The 21,066-nt window shown below is 37.9% G+C and overlaps 1 protein-coding gene across 11 annotated transcripts in view; it reads right to left on the bottom strand.

Moving 5' to 3' along the window:
- The window catches only part of KMT2C (lysine methyltransferase 2C), a 191,737-nt gene that overhangs the window by 94,934 nt on the left and 75,737 nt on the right, over positions 1–21,066 (bottom strand). For all 11 annotated transcript variants that reach the window (XM_088063566.1, XM_088063631.1, XM_088063673.1 and 8 more), the window contains 2 exons: positions 18,471–18,610; positions 16,747–16,856 (listed from right to left, as the gene is read on the bottom strand). In XM_088063566.1, the coding sequence (XP_087919692.1) occupies positions 16,747–16,856; positions 18,471–18,610 (250 nt within the window). The remainder of the gene's footprint in view (positions 1–16,746; positions 16,857–18,470; positions 18,611–21,066) is intronic.

Raw genomic sequence — 21,066 nt, 5'->3', positions numbered from 1 at the left:
AACAAAAACATTTTGTTCATCTTAAAAGCAACCTCATTCATGGGACTTGCAATTTGTCCTAAGTTTTAGTGTGGGGAATGCAACTTCTGCCCTTTCCCTAATGACCTATCCAGATGTGACTGAGCCTGAGAAAATTGTAATTTTTTATTTTTTTTTTCATGTAAAACACTTCCAAAAATTTGTCAGTGAAAAATCACAGAAAAACCTACTCTCGTTGATTATGACTGATCCTCTCCAATTTCTAGCACTGACTGGACATCGTATACCTCCTGCAAAGATTCCCTCAGTCTGACAACGATAAGAGAGACAAAGTCTGTAATAAAAAATACTCTAAGCCTAAGCACAAAAGGCCACTGGCATGGAAAGCAGACATCCCAAAGGATCCTGATACAACTGTCACTTGAGAGTATCCAGTACACAGGCAAATGGACAAGTAAGGAGCAAAGAGACAAAAGGGATTCACTGTGTGCAAATCAATCTGATGAAACTGGGAGGAGAAACCAGGGAAGGAGATGGAAGCTGAGGAGGGGCAGGGATAGCACTTGAAGTGCCAATTAATCAAACCTGGGCACTCAAATTGGATAAAGACCTAAGGGAACTTGGGTGCTAAGACACAGGAAATGGTGACAGGACAGATCTAAGAAAGAACCTAGGCAAAAGGATGAGAAATGTTATGGAGAGATGAAGAGTGGAAATGGCTAAAAATATCAACTGGAACAAAAAGTCAGAAGTCTCAGGCAACTGAAATTGGATGAAGATTACAAGAAGGAAAAGTACAGCGTACTCTGGAACCTGTACTGTACTGGAATCTGTACTGTATCACTATCACCCAGCCAGCTCAAATAGCAGCCCTCTAATGTAGCCACAAAGGCTTTAAGCCCACAGTTTGGGAGGTCTGCCTTTTCCCTTTTCTCCCTGACAAAAGGAAGTGATACAGGCAGACAAACACAAAGCAACACAGAGACATGGAGACACAGGTCAAGGAATGAGCAGACACGCACACACGTACATATGTGAGTGCATTAAAACACAAGGAGGATTACAGATCCAACGTGGATTTTGTGTATAAAATAGATCTTTTAAGAGGAGTCACTGCATTAAAGAAACCTGTTGCCTGTGAGACTGTGCTTAATTTACAGAGGTGAAAAAAGGAAACACTGGAAAAGGTTGTGGATGGCTTGTAGAAGGATAAAAGCACTTAAGTTATAGCAACTGAACAATGGCCTGCAAAGGAGATGTAGTTTCATTTCTTCCATGAAGCTCCTTGATGATACTAGGCAGGGTACTATGTAAATTTTTCTTTTTTTTTTTTTTTTTTTTTTTTTTTTCCTCCCTAGTCCTTAATCTTACTGTTAAAAGCCTGGAGTCTTCTCTGACCTGTAAAAATTCAGCCTTAATTTCTACATAGATTGTGCACTCACAACTGCAACAGAGTGAAGGAAGAACTGCAGTATCAGTACAACCTTTTTAACATAGTCTGAGCATTTCCGAAACTCTTTCAATTTGCCATCAAAATTAGAAGATATAAATAAATTCAGCTTCTCTGGGGGAGAATTTAGCCTAAGATACATAAAAAGGCCATATAAAAATATGCCTATTTAAGGAAATTTATAGACAAGCTATTCACATGTTCATTACAGTAAAAATATTATAGAAAACATCATACAGAAATGAGGAATTCCTTTTTTTCAGCAGTATCTGCATAGTCTACATACCTACACACTAAACAATAATGAAAAAATGGAATATTCAAGAGGTTTATACTAAGACAGCAATGTCCATCCTATGGACTGAACAGGGACAAACTGTTCTGCATGTGACCATACAATTAAAGATGCATAATCAAGGCCTAGGCACAAAAGAAATTAACTGTGTACAAAGGACACTAACTGTGTGCAAAGGATGTTAATTGTGTGCAGACAACCTGTCTTCTGAAATGGCCTTGCTTTGTGTTTTCATTTCATTGCCTTTAGTAATGCACTCTTTTAAGAAAGATTTTGTAGATACATTACCCTGACTTAACAGAAAGTTAACATCATTCAAAGTCACTATATACACCCAATGACACATAAAATTTACAAGGTAATAGAAGGCATGGAGTGACAAAAAACTCTGGATTATGTAGAGACATAAAAAAAAAAGGAAGAATTTCCTGCCTTTAATACCTTCCTCATTAGTGAGCACCTCCTTAGTATTCCTTCCCCACTGACTGCAATCAGTACCTTATTGTTCATAATTCCTATTTCCTTGGCTGTTCCTAAATTGCACTCTCCAAATGGCACAAAGTCATCGTAAACAAAATCCTACATCTTCAGTTCACTAATTTTTGTAAATGGAGCTCAAACAAAGCAATTAGGTGGCATACATTGAAACTACCAGCTTGAACATTAATATCATTTCTTTCCTAATAAAAAACTTGACATGTTTTATCTGGCTGGGGCTTTTAGCTTTTTTTTCAATTTGACTAAATTAGTCACTTACATGTATTTGTCCCACTGCTTCACCCAAGACATGGTATTCCCAAACACTATATAATTCTTTAACTCACTAGCCACTGACACAAATAAATAAGCCTCATGTCTTTCCATCTTGTTCCTTCACTGGTATTCCTCAGGCAAGCATTGTGAAGTGCAACATCTTGATGTCGAATTTAAAAACCTAAAATTACTGGTCAAGCACTGAAGCAGGTTATTCAGCTGCTGTTCTGAGCGTCAGGGAGGTGAGAGTAAGAATGGCTGCTTGTTTTGGTTTTGCAGAATGCTGCCTCAGTAGCTTGCGAGGAAAAAAGCTGCCAAATTTTGTAATGAATTCCACAGAACATTAAGTCTGATGCTTAGCAGAAACCATAACTGTTAAGTAAATGATATCCTTTTGATGGATACCCTTATTTGAAAACAACATTGATTCTTCTAACCCTCTAGCAGTGTCCCAAAACAGATGTGCACAACTGCAAATTCTGTTTGCTTTCAGGTTTACGAAGTGTGATGACATTTTTACAATCCTGCATGAGCCCTTTTACCCAGGAGTAAAATAAAGCACAATAATTCTTCACCATCTGTTTGTTAATTTTGCATTCATTTAACTTTCCATTTTAAACTAATAATCATTTTCTTATAATATAGTTTGCTCCATTGGTAGAAATTACAGCTGTTCAATTAAAAAAGGAATGGTTTGTAACACAGTTTTCCTCTAAATAATTCCATTGCTCTTAATTATAGCAATGTTAGTGCCATCAAATGGAAAAGAGCTGCCAGAGATTAGTGTTATGCTTTATATGTCACAGATTCCCTTAGTAAATGTACTTATTTTCTTCTGTTCCAGCACCAATTCCTACTTGGTCTCTTTAACATTAAACCCATTTTTCTCCACTAAGAGATTCTGTGTGTTTTTTAACATTGTTATGTGTAAAGGTACAAACAATTAAATGAAGCTTCTGTTTCATCTGTGGCACAAAGTCAAACCAAGCACAGTCCTACCTCTTCATAATGCTTCTCCTTAATCTCTAATGACAGGACAATGAGGTTTTGATATTTACATTTCAGCTGGTTACAGCTAAACTAGGGCTGGAATAATGTCCTAGAAGCTTTTTCTCACCATGTTTACAGTCAAACGGGGAGATCCCCTTCCTCTATCAAAAGTAACACCACACTGAAATAACATGAATAATACATCAGAGCTAGTGAAAGGGAAACAATTTGGGTCAACAAAAGATGTGGTGCTTGCAGAGAGAGCAGGAGCCAGTCTGAAATTCTGAGAGTTCTACTGTGGACTCTGTGTTATGCTCTGGACAGAGCATTTTCCACACAGACCAGGCTGTAAGGTCACAAGCCCTAAACACATATTGTCCCCACGCTGACACAGTGGAGAGTCCACTTCACTGAGGTTCCTGGGCTTAATCATCATCATCATCTACAAATAAACTCCTCAAGAGACACAGCCTGCTCAGCTAATTCATGTGAGCAAGTCCAGTAATATCAGAGAGCTGATCAGATGGTTAAAACAATCAAGATGATTGCACTGTTTTCTAAAACTAATTTTATCTGATGGCACAGAAATCTCAGCATCAGCTGATACCCTAATGCTGTGACAGCGTTAAGATAACGATTCTGTCACAGTACTAGGATGAGTATTTTACTTAAAACACCCATAAGGCAAGAGATGGTTTACCACAAAATTGATTTATTTCAATGAAAGGAGTTCAGAAAAGGCTGAAAAACACTCAGCTAGTGCCTAAGACTGTAACAGAGCACTCACTTACAGAAAGGAACTTCCAGAAGCACCACACAGAACAAGCTCACATAAAATGAGGAGTGGAAGTACAACCACACATTAGTGAGATGCTCAGCTTCCAGTCCTACCAGAATCCTGAGCATCCTGACCTTTCAGTTTCTCAGATGAGTGAGCACTGCTGCCAAGGCCGACCTTTACTGGGGGATTTATCCATCACAGTATTTTATTTCTGACAGGAAGCAAACATTCTGGAAGTGCCCAAGGCACATTCTGATGTGATAGATGCGTAATGGTAACAGTCTTCCCAATGATCTGCCATCTATTTCAAGTTTCTCTCATTAAAAAAACTCACCTGGTATGACATTTGAGGAAACAGACTCTTTCTTATTGAACGTATCAAATCCATTTACATTTTGGAAAATGAGCATTTCCCTCACAAAGCTCAAAGAATAATAATAATAACAATAACTGAAACATCTTCTTGTGTCATTTCTCCAGAAATCCTCTATTTGCTTTTAAAGGTTTATGATTTGTCAATAGATCTCCCTGGAAATACCACACAAACACCACCTAATACTCTGTAACAACCTGCAGTAATTGAAAGGAAAAAACCCTCAGTATTTGCTTGGATTTGGTGTATAGATTCAGATTCACTATTTATTCTGCAGATTCTGTCATTCTTCCCACTTACTTGCAAAGCATTTTCATACTGAAGCAGAGTGGGTAAAATTTTTTTGAACAGAAAGGAAATCTAGCATAAATTAAAAACTGCAAAGGGAAAGACTAGATGTGGAAGCACTTGTAGTTTTATTAAATAAAATGTGTCTACACTGCAACTTGAATACATGTATCTGAAGTGAGACCATGACACTGCAATATAGTGTATCAAGTTGTTTTACCCAAGTTAGGTGCTTCAGGAAATAAATATTTATTTATTTCCTAACAGCTACTTTCCCTCCCTGATGTACTGAAGAGGAAAGTGACATGTTTGTGGGAAACAGTATCACTGAAAACACACTAGTAAAAAAAACTTATGTGAAGTGCTGCTTTGAGAACATGCCACTTCAATGGTTCTTCAATTAATATTATTTAATAGGATTCTTATAAGTAATCATGACTATGTCTCATGGAACACCTACACATTCATTACTGGAAGCAGACTTACTATTGTCTCCCTACTTTTTATTTCCAGGTCAGATCTGCAGAATGGGGAAGATAACTATATACATGAAAATAAACAGTATTAGTTCTTTCACATAAATAAATTACTATCAACAGCAGTCTATGAGGAAAAATAACTTTAATGCAAGTAATGTCTGTATTTCCCACTAAGGTGATGCACTTGCACAGGAAGGGCAGTTGCTCCACATTTGTGAAGATTCCTAAGATGCCTCTCTCATGCCTGATTTGCTCCATGTTATTAAAAAAACACTCAACGACACCTGCATTAATGGCACTACTTCATACTGATGTCTGCAATATTTATGCTCAATCTGCAACTCTGGGACAGAACTTAGACTAATGGAAGTCAATAACAAAATCTTCAGGGAGTTCAAAAGTATTTTTTGCTAATGGTTTGATTTTGCGAGCTGCTGAGTACACCAATCTCAGAAGCAGCTTTCAGGTTACTGCTTAAAAGCAAACTGATGCCAATAGACTAATATGAGTACTCGTAAGTTTGAAAGCATGTTTGTAAGATTTTTTTGAGGATGGGTGAAAACCCCAAATGAAAATCCACAATATTATTTATATTAATCAGGAAAAAAACCTCAGACTTTTTTGACTGGAATAATCAGAATCCCTTTATATTTCTAATTTCACTAAAGAGTCTGGACTGTAAAGCTCTCATTCAAAAAAAACCCATGTGACTCACATTCATGATAAATTTAACAGACATGCTTAAATAAAATACTATATAAAAGGAAAACTGCTGTGAAACCTAGATTAGAGTCAGTTGTGTAACACTAAGCAAACAATGCTACAGCTGAGCAAATACACCTACTAGTCCCACTGAGATATTTTTTCCTTTTATTCCTGTGCTATATATTAAGGAAAAAGCTGCTGAAGAGACCTTTTTATTTCTATAATGCTCAAAGTATAATGAGGACTTGTCCTTGACTGAAACTAAGCAGTATTAACTCCAAAAGAGTTATCAGTCTTTTTTCATAAGTATAACCATCACACAAAAGGCAAAATTAGACCCTTGAGCACCAACAATAAAAAACCCCAGATTAGCTACAGAAAAGACCGAATATAAAATATTTAAATCAGAAGCAACCATGAATGAGGTGGTAACAGGGCTGGAAAACAAGGGCTGCATTAAAACACCTACAAAGCTGAGGAGATTGGTGGTACTTCCACACTTCCCTGTGTAGATTTTTATAAACTTACTGCTGGCATGTTGGTTAAGAGATGGGTATGGTTTCCCGATTTTTTAAATATATACAGAGCTCCAGTTTTCTTATTTACTGAAAATATTAATGGCATGATAATTTAAATAAATTTGTTAATATTTCCATGCATTTTAAAATTAGATTTTATTTCCTTGTTCCACATTCAGAGTTTGGGGGTATTCCACTGACATTTTCTCTCTTTTGTAGACACTGAAGGACTTTACCATTGATGCTGAGCACAGAAGGACAGGAGAAAAGGAGAGCCCAAGTATCTGTGTTCTCGTTTTCCACAGCAAAGCCCCAAAATGGGTCAGTCCCACCAGCAAAATGACACATTACCAAGGAAGAAGGTACATTCTTGACTGGAGAGGCAGTGTGATTTTCCTTTAGTGGGTTTTCTTTGCTCTTCAGAGATCAGGCTCTCTCTAGTTTTAACACATAACCCTCACCCCAGACTATAAAACCCTGCAATGGATTGTAAGTGAACTACTATGTCATTGCATTAATGGTCAGAGTAACATTTATGAAATACACCAAGGGAAGTGGGGAGAGGGAAAAAAAAGACGATTTCTTTTGACATATTATGAAAAAAAGTGTTTTCTACTCAAGTCATGCAAAAGGAAGAAAAGGTCTTTGTGAAACACACTTCAGCAGTTTGGAACATACACTGCACAATTTCACTTCAGAGCTTTCAGTAAACTGTTAGCGAATAAAGAAAACCTGCACTGGAAATTCCTCCAGGAACACAGGCCCTTTCATGTTTCTCAGCAAGGCTCTTTGGCTTTCATTCCTGGGCTGTTGCTGTTTCTCAGTCTCTTTCTGTGCCCCCAGTCCATTTTGTCTGGTTCCTACACCTCAGCCTGCCCTCAGTGCCTTATCACCTACTCAGCATCAAAGCCCCCTCAGAAATGTTTCTGTAGCCACGATCTCTCTCCTAATTCTGGTACCCACCTATCCTACATCTAGAGTTCAAGTAAGGTGCATTTTTCAAAGCATTCACCTTGAAAAAAACTCATACTGAAAATTCTAAGGCTGACTCTGCTTTCCCACTTGAGTGTCATGGGAGCGCTCCCAGGGCGAGCTCCCTGGAACCTCCTCCTGGCTCCAGAGAAGGAACCCATCAGCACCACTGCTCTGGGAGCAAAAACAACGATCAGGCTGAAATATCAAACACTTCCCCCTTCAGATGAAGCCACATGAACCATCTTAAGGGAAGACACTTAGTGCTGCCTAAGTAACCCAAGTACTTTTCTCTCTCGTTTGCTGCTGTATTCCACAAACGCAGTTATATTGGGAAAGATCATTTAGGTAGATTCACCTGCCAGAAATGACACTGTGCTTCTGTTCAGACATGCAAAACTCTAGGGGACACAGAGCAATGGTAGTAAGACAAACTGCATCTGTGTGCTGGCAAAAAGTGACAGTTTAGGAAAAGTTCTGTCTCACTGTGAAAAAAAGCTTATTACTCAAACCTAAAACCTATCTACTAGAATCCATGCACTGGTCATTGTCCCTGGCAAGAGAAGCTCTAGAACTTGGTTCTTATGGCCCAAATAAGGAACAAGACACAGTTTTACTCGAAGCACTGAGTTCCAATGTGCACTGACAGTACCACTTGATCTGCACACAAATTCACAGTATTTTTTTTTTTTCATATACTTGGAAACAAATAGGTAGGAATATAAACATAGATGTTATTTCACAGCAGGTTTGTGACAAAGCACATCAAAAGAAAAATCTCAAAAGAAAACTTGTTTAAGAATGTGCATCTTTTGTTCTGCTTCATCTGAGAAGGCAAATTCTTCTCTGAACTGTGATTCACAAATTAAAGCCTGCCTTCCTCTTGTAAATACAATAAACATGATGAAGACAATATAAAAAAAATAATGATAGCTAGATAAGTTTCCCATGACCATGTGCTCCTTTTCCCAGGCAACAGGTCAGAATTACACTGATAACAGGTTATCAAACAAGGAACTACTACAGAGACTGGAAAGTGACATTTAAGTATCTGCACTTGATAAGAATCAAACTCCATAAACAAGTACCCAGAAAAAGCTCTACATCAAACACTTTGCTGATATTTGGTATATTGATACTCTACTGTACATTAGCACATAAACATATCAGTGTTTTGTTTTTTTAAAAAATGAACATCTTTTGTTTCTTGAGATACTGACTTTAAAAAGTACTAAATTGGAAATGTGTCATAGAGTCTTGAAATAAGTATTTCTTCATAATCCTAATAAACTTTTCCACTTGTAAAAATCCCAAAGACCTTAAAAGGCTGAAGAATAGTAGTGGCTTTACTGGAATGTTAATAATAAAAATGTTTAATTATGGGAAAATTACATTAAAATTCTGTATTTATTTTAAATTAAATTTTGTCTAGGGAAAAAGCCTCATATTCCTCAGATTATTTTAGAAACAAAATTTTAATTAAATATTTTCAGTTTAATACTGTAGCTTTGTATGCCTTTATTTTTTTTCACTGGCTGGCTGACTTGGAAAGTAACTTAATGATAACAGAGTATCTCACACCTCTCACACCACATTGTATAAACCTGAAATATCAATCCATCTAACAAATAGTAGGGGGAAAGAAAAAGCTCTTCACTCAATAAACCTCAATTACATTGCAAAAATTAACCCTTACTAACAACCAGTCCCTCAGCCATGTACCCAAACCTACCCAAGTATCAAAGTATTTACAGGTGAACAATTACCTCAAAAAGACTAGGAAAATAAATAAGGTTTTTTTCTCAATAAATGGAAAATTCAAAATGAAAATAATTTCCAGACCCCTTCAATCATCAGAATTGTTTAGCCTTTACTTTAGCCATATATTTCCCATGTGTTACTGCCTCTCACTTTATGACCATAACTATTCAGACAGACCAGTCTGGTTTATCGTAATCCTTACAAATTTTTTAAATACACCACTGAAGATTCACATACAAGTGTGGAGTCTAATTATATCCCAAGGTATCCATAATTTAGGTGCCAAATAATTACAAAAAATGTACTAGAAGAAGAGAATCTCAAAGCTCTTAATTCGCATTTACTCTGTTTTAACTAATACTTCATTGTCTTAAATACCAACAGGCATTTAGAAAAATGTATTTTATTTTGTTCTAGAAAATGTGGTCTAGGTCTCTCTCACACAACTGGAGAAGCGGAAACTATGTTTTGAAAGCTGAGTCCTTAAGTCTGTAGCTTCAAAGGTGCTGTGTTCTGATAGGTAACAAAACTCTTCTGTCAGAACTGTAATTTACATTTTTCTGTTCTATGTTTCACTGTGGAAGAAAAAATAGTATCACAGAGTCAAAGAATGGCTTGGGTTAGAAGGGACATTAAAGATCATCCAGTTCCAACCCCCTACCATGTGCAGGGACACCTTCCAGCAGACCAGGCTGGATCCTGGTCAAAGGATTCATCTAACACTTCCAAGGATGGGGCAGCCACAGCTTCTCTGGGCAACCTGTTCCAATCCTTACCCCCCTCACAGGGAAGAATTGCTTCCACTCCAAATCCAGGCTAAACCTCCTCTCTGTTTGAAGCCATTCCCCCCTGTCTTCCCACTATGTGGAGCTTTGAGCAACCTGGCTGGAAGGTGTCCCTGCCCATGGCAGGGGAGTTGGAACTGGATGATCTTTAATGTCCCTTCCAACCCAAATCATTCTGTGATTCTGCAACCTCAAATGAGCAATACTCTTGTTATGGTAAAGTTTATTTTGGTTCAAATGAAAGAATACTTTAATTACTGTTCACTTGACAATATTAATGAGAATTCATTTGTAGATCCTACTGAGCACCATGCATCTGCTCCCAAGCTGCTGGACCTGCAAAAAATCTAACCTGAACAGATTTGCCAAAGCTGTACTGACATCATTTATGGTATACAAAGGTGTTCCAGAAGAGTTACCCATGTAAATAAGAGCCAACTATGACAATTTTAAGATACCTCAGCTGCTTTCCAGAACTTGGGAAATACAGCTATAAAATAATTGACATAGACTTTCTGATCCCATTTGCAAGCTCTAAGAACAATTCACATTCTTCTAGACAACAAGGATCTGGCTTTAGGTAACCAAAATCCAAACCATTATGGAAAAGAGTAAATCACAGAAGATAATTTACAGTGTTAAACTACCCCCAAAATCGTACCCTCAGTCAGTAAGGTCCTTTAAAAACAATGATTATCCTCATCAGCAGGGAAATGGCTACAGATCTCTAGAGAAACTCCAAATAACAAGGTAATTCATGGAAAACTTCAATAGACTATGGCCCCTACTGCTGAACTGTTACAGTATGTCTGAAACATGCCCGGAACTGAATGAAACTACCAAACTGACCTAAAGCACATGCAAGTGTCTTCTTGGTAAGACATATGTCACTATTTCTCCAGTCTCTTTCTCTAGCACTTTCTGCACTGGAGTTCTCTAAGAGACATTAAAAAAAGTAGATGTTATTTTGGAAGAAAACTTCCTGCAGTACTTCCTCAGTTGCAGGACAAAAGCAATTACAGGAAAAAAAACTTGATAAGATAAAATCAGAAGCCACTCCCAGCAGCCAGGTAGTCCCTCCCAAGCTGTAGTGAAGGGAGATGAGGAGAAGCCAAGTGCCTGCTGTGTGCAAAAGCGCCATAAAAAACTCAAGTGCTGAATACCAGAGGTGCTCATTTAGTTTCTTGCTACAAAGCTCCGTCTTGAAAATGGGCAAATGCAGAGGACACTGCCTAGAAATGGTATAAATTAAGATATATTACATTCTCTTAATGCATTTTTCTCTGGATTTAAGAATTAGTCATTCCCCCAATAATGAAAAAGGAGGTAGGGAACTTTTAAAGCATCAAAGAACTGCAAATCCTCCACTCCATCTAGAAAAACCCCACTTGACTCCATGCTCTGTTCAGGTTGGGACACACACAAAGCCAACACAATCCCTACATTCAGGATTCTGTCATCTAAGCCATCTCTCACACAGTTTTTCTCAACAAAAAGTAAAACTAAATGAAAAATCGCTGTGGTTAAATGGGCACAATCCTCCCCAGTGTATGAAGTTAGCAGTACCTTAGGATGTTGATGTTCACTTTTACACACAAGGAACAACAAAAGGAAGTATCATTTTAGCCAAACTGGTTTTCAACTTGAAGTAGCACAAATAAAACACACCACAAAAAACAAGGACAATTTTCAACAAGATGAGAAGAGCACTGAGATCAAGGAGTGAAGATACATTCAAAATACGGACAGTTTTAGAAGACGTATAAACGTGTTCCCCATCTTTACCATCACCTTATTTCTCTCTGATCTACCCTGGTAGGCTAGGATTCATGCTAGAATCAAGTCTTGGGCAAAGAATTTAAAACAAGACACTTCATTACTATCATGTTTCTCCTATTCAGTCTTCAAGCAGATAGGAACCTCTTTCTTGGTTTCCACCAACACTGATTTCTTTGACTTTCGTGTCCTTGACCATGTCTCCCAAAACTGGAAACTGCTTCCTACATCTTATCAGAAGAGAAAGCTGGCTGGGAAAGTTACCCTTGCTATCATTTCTTGTGCCCAGTTTGTTCAAAAGTATTTTAAACACATTATCTACTTCCTTAAACTCACTTTCTTTACTGAGCTATTTACACACTGGGGGAAAAACACCAGTCCACCTCATTTGGGACTCTGCAGAATACACAGGAGCTATGGCTAGACAATTTAAGGCAGGCAACTGGCAAACTTTTATTCTCCCTCAGCTGACTGCAGACAAACAGCAACCAACTCAATACATGCAAAATGAATATCATAAAGTACTATTTAAAAATACCTGAAAATATTTCAGGAATCACTATTTCAGAAACCAGTCTTGTTAAAAGCTGAACAAATGCAAGACTTAAAGGCCTCTACATTTTACATGATAATGTAAGTTCACATTTCCAAATATCAAAAAGCAGGAGAGTTACAAAAGTATAAGACTGAAACCAAAAAATACAAGAAAAAGCTGTAAACTCCACTTGTTCACATCTATTATATTTTTCCAAGGAAAAAACTCTAATTTCTGTTTGATCAGATTCTTTTCCTTACTTTATCTTATTAATCTGCAATTCACATTGTTTTTGCATCTTACACTAAGATGCTGTAGAAGCACCAATAAAAGTCTATCTTCCTGAAGCTAACAACAGTTTCTTTACTACAAATCTTATATACTGAGAAAAACACTTATGAATGGTAAGAAAATTGAGTTAAGTTCCAGATCAAACAAATGACTTGAACTTTTGTCTCCCCCACTTATATTTTGAAGAGCTGTTTTCTTTCAAACCTTGAAACAAAATTACTCCCAAACCCCATGAAATGCTATTAAAGTAGTGGGGGAAGGCACTGCCACATTGGGGTGTTGAAGCTCTACCTTACACACTGTACCATGATAATGAGGTGAATTCTTAGGAGTCATCCTGAGAAAAGCTCTGGCACTAGGTCTGTCACCAAGATCAGCAGTTCTTCCTTGTGACCCCCTAAACTTAGAAAGCAGTTCTGAGAAAACCCGTGGCTCTCCCTTGCTGAGATAAGCAAGACAAGCAATGAAATGAACTGAGGCACCCCACCACAGATCTGACTGTATATTCCAGCTTTTCTTTGTCCCTTGCCACAAACCAATGCGATACAAAGGATTTCAAACACCTCACAGATGCAGGTTTGTGCACTCATGAATAGTAAAGAACAACAAACCCCAGACTTTGAAAGAAAGACAAAGAATCCACCTCTGTCTAGACACAAATACATGAAACAAAATGGTCAGGTGCCTTTGTCAGGCCTTCAATGAGCAAATCAAAAGAAGTGAAGAAGAAAGACACGCTAAGCAGGGTATTTTGTGAGGCATTCACAGATGAGAACTCTGTAGTGCCATGTTTTAAACCTTCAGCAAACAAGTGCCCAGAAGAAAATCAAAATGGATAAAAATATGTATTTTGGAACAGGTCAGTGAAGTATGTCCACACAAGCTTTACTAATGCAATCACAAGTTCAGTGAAGCCAAATGGACATCTCAACTGGTAAACAGAATAATAAGAAACACTGTCATATCCAGTTAAAGCAGATTTGCAAACAATAGGCAGCCTAACTAATGAGAAACATGGATGTAGCTTACAAATTAGAGTCCCTCAAGGTAAGAACAGGTCCAACATATTCTCCAAAAACTGAAAGATCTAAACCAATGGACTATATTACCAAAAGCTGGTTAAACTTCAAATATGCATTTTTACATGAACAGAAGGAAAAGAAAATGTACTTTCCCAGTAAAGATGTCAGTGCTGCAGACCACATCACAAACCAGTTCCTCATGCCAAAAGAACTTCCAAAAAGACAAAAATGCCCTACCAAGCAAACAACAACAAACCCAAAGCAAATTTGGTGGCAAACAGAGGAAAGAGCATACAGCTTTGTTTTATTTAAACTATTTTTCTGAGCGCATAGCTGCACTTGCATGGCCAACAGATTCCAGAACATCTGAACAGAACTTTTCTTTTAAAATGCAGGAACATCCCACTGAAAGAAGCCCAAATGAAAAGAAGCACAAGATACTGCGAACATCAACACATACTTTCAATTAATTAATTTACCTTTCATTCTAAACTTTTTAAAAGTAACTCACACAAAGATGAGCTTTTCCACTACCACATGAGACAACCAAGACCCTATACTTCTCTCTGCATTCTTCATCTTAGTAACAAGTTAAAAATTAGTGGAGAAATTATTACCAAGCACTACAGCCTGGACACAAGCAAACATCGGATTACTTGGGCTCCAAGCCAGTTCCACACAAACTCCCTGAGCAATCATTACACTTCTTTGTATTGAGGAACAGAGAACTACAGAAGAGGTTGGTCCTTATTTATCCAAAAACTAAACTAAACTAAACTAACATAAAAAGCAAAGAAATCCCTGGTGTGATAGTGAGATAAAGAAGTCCAATTCCATCTATCTATTCTTCTACAATCACAGTTGTGCCTTTACTCAGCTCTCCCTGGGGATATCACACGAAGGATAAAAGAGAATAACCAAATCAGCATCATTATTTGTGGTAACTGAATTAACTGAGATAGACCATACCTTGGACCGGGTTCCTGACATGGAGGGAATAAACCTGAGGCCTTGGGAGTGGATGCTGGGGGGATGCTGATGGAGTCATTCCATAATAGGTCATGTCCCAGTCGCAAGTGGACCCCTGCCCTCGGTACCCCTATACATTGTGAAGATCACCATGCCCTTGGGTGTTCTGAGCTCACCCCCACAACCTGCAGTTTCTGCAATTTGTTATTTTACCACCATTAAAGCTTTTCGGGCAAATCCATCATTCCTGTCCCTCTATTTTGCCAGACCAGTCCCAGGGTCACAGAGAGCCGACTGTGACAACTCTTCACTGGCTGACTGCTGGACTACACGAAGAAAGTTTCTCAATGGCTTCAGCAATGACTGAATAGAAAATACACAGAATGGCACTCTATTCAAACTCCTCTCTCTGCATTGCCATGAAACATGTGCAATGGGGGATCTAAATGTTACTTGCAGAATTTGAAAGAATCAGTAGAGAAGATTCAGTGCAGCCCATGAAAAGAAGGGGTCGAAACAGAAACTGCAACACCAGAGACGCTCATTCTTCAGAAAGTCTGTAGTTAAGTAATTCCATTGTAAACATCTGTGCAAAACTTGAAAAGGTACTGACGACAAAGGTGAGGCATCATCACCCTGAGCACAGGGGATGAGCAAGGTACTGGACAGAAAGAAATGAAACTGAAATAACAAAAACAGGATGAAATTCAATACAGCGAAACACAAATTTGAACAGCTCAACCAGGACTTCAGTTAGAAGAAATTACTAGACAGGAATGAGTTGATCACAAAATTACTGTAAGCCAAAAACAAAGGGGCAAAAACCTTTCAGCAGCAAGACTTTTAAAAAAAAGTATTCAACTTTGAGTATTTAAATTCTTATTGTCATTTTTAATACACACACACACACACACACACACACACACACAAATGTTTTAATGTTTTCAAGCTCATCTAGAGCTTAATACTGTCAGGTTCACTCATTTTGAACAGTCTTATTTTGAAAGCAAAAACAGTGAAATTAAGTAAATTATTCAAAAAAAAGCATTAACCTAATATGACTACAAGAAGGTGCAAAGAAAGGTGTATTCTATGGCATGTATTGAAAGACTGATGTAAAGCATCATTTTAGTCAAAATGATGGAGAACATCTACTGGTATCTTATGCCAAATTTTTTGTTCTATTATAATGCACGTAAAGTGAGAATACTCAAGTGAAAAAAGGCCTAAGCATAACCATGGTAAAACCACAAAAAAATTACAAAGATTTGTTCATATCATGGCTGATTTAATATAAAAAATAATACCATTATTAAAAATCCCTCTTGGGCATTATTAAATATGACCAAAAAAATATAGGTACATGTGGCAAAACCAATGTGAAATACATCTCCAATATTTCAAAATGGTACCAGAATATGACACCAGAACAAGTTAATCTTTTTCAAAGACATTACTACTTCACTTTAAAATATTAAATATTTATCTAAAAATTTATTTATTATTAGATTAAGTATTTCTATGAGTATTTAGAGTATCAACCTAAGTTTCATGGCAAACACTAGCTTTTTTATACTAACCTGCTTTTTGAAACTGGCATGAAAGTAATTCAGTAATAGTAATTTTTAGTATATTTGAGTCATGTAATTTCAGGATATAAATTGGTACAATAAATATTTCCTCTATCAGAGTATTTACTGATTAAATTCAACTTTTCTTTTGTCTCTAATTTGTTTTGGTCAGTCTGGTTCTTCCTACCTTTCTACCTATTCTAGTTACCTCAAAACTAATTAATGATATATTCCATGCAACTCCAGAAAACTTTTTAATAAATTGCAACAGAAGTTTTTAGCACAAGGATCTGCCCAAGGAAACGTTATTATCCTTATAAATGGGAGCTCAGAGATCCATACCTGGATATTTTTAGTCACACTTGCATTTGTCTTTCGTATTGCATTTGTTTTTTTATGAACCCTACCCACCCTGTTTTCTTACAGACTTGAGCATTCAAGTTTTTTACTCACTTCTGTGCTCCCTGAGACAACAGCTTTGTCCACGTTCAGCGATACCTGCTCTTCAGTCTGGCAGACTCCCACAGACCACTCCGCACAGCGGTGATGAGCCCAGCAGTGACCTGGTGTGTGCAGAGAGAGAAAGGGCCAGGGTTGGACAGCTCTGTCAAGCACTTCCTCCAAGTATGGAACTCAGTTCTGGCAGTAAATACTTGCCAGAAAAAACAGAGAATTCTTCTCCCCCTTTTTCTTGTTGCAGCACTGAAAACCCGTATTAACATACACTGAATATACTGCAGTTACTATCAGACACTAAAAACACTGCAATTTTGTTTTATATACAATGTACTTTTTTTATCTGTTTATAGTTTTCAAGTGCCTGATCATGTAATCGTAGCACTGGGGTGCACAGCATTCTTTGACTTTGATTCTACATTCAATGCTTGTGTGACACACACAAAGGGTTCCATTTGACCTCATGTATCACTGCACATAACATTTCCCTAGGTTTGTACTCTTTAATTTATGATTCCCAAGGACTGGATATCTGTGTGTTCATGTAAAATATGCTCATATGATGCTTTAGGAATCTACACAAAGTGTTTAAAAGTTCAAGTATAGCATGAATAGAAACTCATATAAATGACTGAGAAAATGGTATCAGTACAACAAACACAGTATTAGAGATGCACCTACCTAATTAAAAAAAAAAATAACTCAGAATTTGTAGAATTCAAAATTTAACTTTTACAAGAAGTTTCTAATTCAATTCCGGGGAAAAAAAATGCAAACTGTGTATACTGACAAAGGAATTCTCTGACTGCTTTATACACGAATTAGAAATGATGGTTTACACTAGCTCTTGAAATTAGTTATCAGCCAACTTAATAATTCAAGCTACAAAAAACAATCCCAAAAAAATCTCTGTAAGGGTTTGGGAATACTTATTTACAAATAATAGAAACTTTAAAAATGTAGATTGATAAATCTTTGCCCACCCATTTACACACACTATAGTAAAACTATTTAAACAAAACCATTGGATTTAATTTTTTCCTTTTAATTAGACCTTGAAACAAGTTTCCATACTCATGAAAGACTGGCATTTTTGTTATTACATAAATGTATTTCTATTTTTTGGAGCAAAATATGTGAATGGACTACTGGCATCAAAGCATTTGGACACAGATGCCTCCTGAAAAAGTAATTAATAACTTAATTATAGAGAAGTTCAATTGAAATGAAAGAGCAGATGATAAACCAGACATTTTTCTGACAGAAAACCTGCATATTCTGGAAACATGCACATGCATTATGCCTCTATTGCTCTAATGATGCTGCTCTTTTAAATCTTCTGTTCCATTGTTTCCAATAATACTTGTAGCAGGAGATCAGGTAACATCATAGGATTAAGATTTTTGAGAATTATATTAAGCTGTGCCTCATTCCTTTTCCCTATTCTCCCCAAAAGAGAATCATGGTACTGAAGGTATTACTACTTGAACACCAGTTCTGCAGCAGATCACAAACATTTTCCACACAAAGCTGAGGATTCTCTTTTCTGGAGAGAAGACTAAAAAACCACAATCTGACATGGGCGAAAGCTACCAAAGCACCACCAAAGACTGGACAAACACCACAGCCACAAAAAACCAACAGCTGGAAAATTTTACTCATGTCACTGTGGCTACTGTACTGCTACTGGACAGGGAGAAAAAGGTAACAATGGATCTTACCTGTTGGCTCAAATAAGGCTTGAATATCAATGTCATCTGGTAAGCCAACTAAACTGAGTTCATCCCAGAATTTGACAACCTGATCGTCAGAAGCAGTTTGGGTGCTTACACTTGTACATGATGCTATACTCGATCGAGATCTGTATCAGGAAGCAGAAAAACAAATTTAGAAGTGACCACATTCTCTGTTCAACTAGCCAGATACTAACAAACGATCCAAAACTCGCAGCGAGTAAAATGTTTTCCTAATATGATAAAAAATAAATTAACACAAACTAAAGTCTTGCGTATACTTTATCCCAACACTTTCCCCAGTAGCAGTTTCCAGTTCAAGCTGCTATTCAGTAAACAAGCCTGCTCTCTTCCAATTCCTCAGGACACACACGTTTCTTTAAGTTTGATTCTATACATATTAAAACTTGCCCAACCCTTGGAACTGAGAATGAGGTAACAACATTCAGAAGCAAGGTGCTTATAGAAAATACTACAGCTGTGGGGGTAAGGTAAAAAAAAGACCAGGACTTCAAAATCTGTTTGGAAATAAACATCTTTATACAATGCCATCAGATGTTAGGTGGGGGTGAGGTGGAGGAAAAGGCGGGGGGGAGGGAAGGGGAGAGAGATTAAAAAATGCAGTGATATAAAGATTACTATATTGTACTAGTTTATAACCTTATTAAATTGTTCCCCAAATTCTAATCTCAACAGAAAACAATTCACACAACTCAGATTACTGCATTTTAAAAAAACAGAAGCGATGACTCTACATTTCCTGCAGGCTAAAGAATATCTTAGACATCTAAGGGTGTGCATTTAGGCCTACTGATAAGAGACCTGATCACTGATGCCTCAACAATTGGTAGGAAAGGTGGTGCTGCATTTTCCATTAAGGTTCTTTGAACTTGATTATTCTCTGCTATTAATAACTCAATTGTATGCATTTGTCAATAGATACAGTAACTACTGGAATTTTTACCTGTGATAATTGTGCTTTCCTGAAAACTTTGCTCTGCTTCAGTCATTACATTCATAAATACATTTTAAAACCCCTTAGTTTATGGGAAAAAGAGTAACATCTCTCTTGTACCACCCAGGAAAACTTAGAAGTTTTTTATTATTACATGGTAACTTCATGACCTGCTTAATTTAAAAAAAAAAAATTCGACCCCAAAACCTATTAATTGTGACACTATTAACATCTAAAACCTCCTTAAAAAGCAGTATGTTCTGTTTGACAAAACTGGTTCCTCAACACCATTCATGTCCACTGGAATTACAGAATAGTTTGGATTGGAAAGGATCTTGTTCCAACCCTCCTACAATGGCCAGAGACATCTTCCACTGTCCCAGGTTGCTCTAAGCTCTGTCCAACCTGCCCTTGAACACTTCCAAGGAGGGAGCACCAACAACTATTCTGGGCAGCCTGTGCCAACGCTTCACCCCCATGAACGTCGAGCCTCCTCTACCACCAAACTGCTACTCAGAACACCGAAGCTTAAAGGATCTTTACGAAAAACTAAATCCCAAGTGACAAGGCATTTTTCTGCATAAAAAAGCTTTCTCACACTATCAAACCAATCCATTTACAGAACTTCTCAATTTACTCTACAATCTCACCCAGCATAGAAACACTTTCCACAGATTTCTCTGAAAATATTATTTCATATACCTATAGAATATAGCCTGAGGCAAGGGTGTTACTTTTACTAGCTTCAAGAAAAGCCACTTTTCTGTATCAGCATTACACAATGTGCACTTTTCCACCACCAACACGATGACAAAAACATACAGTGTGCACCCAAGCAACCTCAGCGAGTGCAGAACACTCTCAGAAGCTTCTGCAGCAGCAGCACAGCCACTGACAGGTCTGACTCAGGGAGTCTGGCACAGCCAGCAGCTGCCTCCCTCACTGTTTCCCTCCCGGGCTGGGAGTCAATCCCCCAATGCTCGGTCTTGGTCCACATTGCCCATGGCTCTGCGTCCCTGCCCCACATCATCACCACCCCACACTGCCCATGGTTCTGGACCACGATCCCACCCTCGACCCCTCATCTTCGCCTCGCCCACAGCTCTGCCTCACCACCCTGCATCACCACCCCGCACCACTGTAATACATCACCCTTCAGCATCACTGTAACACAGCACCATCCCACACCACTGTAACACATCACCATCCTGCACCACTGTAACACATCACCATCCTGCACCACTGTAACACATCACCATCCCACACCACTGTAACACATCGCCATCCCACACCACTATAACACATCACCATCCTGCACCACTGTAACACATCACCATCCTGCACCACTGTAACACATCACCATCCTGCACCACTGTAACACATCACCATCCCACACCACTGTAACACATCACCATCCTGCACCACTGTAACACATCACCATCCCACACCACTGTAACACATCGCCATCCCACACCACTATAACACATCACCCTTCAGCACCACTGTAACACATCACCATCCTGCACCACTGTAACACATCACCCTTCAGCATCACTGTAACACATCACCATCCTGCACCACTGTAACACATCACCCTTCAGCATCACTGTAACACATCACCATCCCACA

Source organism: Pseudopodoces humilis, chromosome 1 (genome assembly GCF_049639895.1).
Source record: "Pseudopodoces humilis isolate 2021_Gansu_Grassland_sample_001 chromosome 1, ASM4963989v1, whole genome shotgun sequence".
NCBI classification, from domain to species: domain Eukaryota; kingdom Metazoa; phylum Chordata; class Aves; order Passeriformes; family Paridae; genus Pseudopodoces; species Pseudopodoces humilis.
The sequence above is the reverse complement of the archived record's forward strand: the minus strand, read 5'-3'. Positions and strand labels throughout refer to the sequence as shown.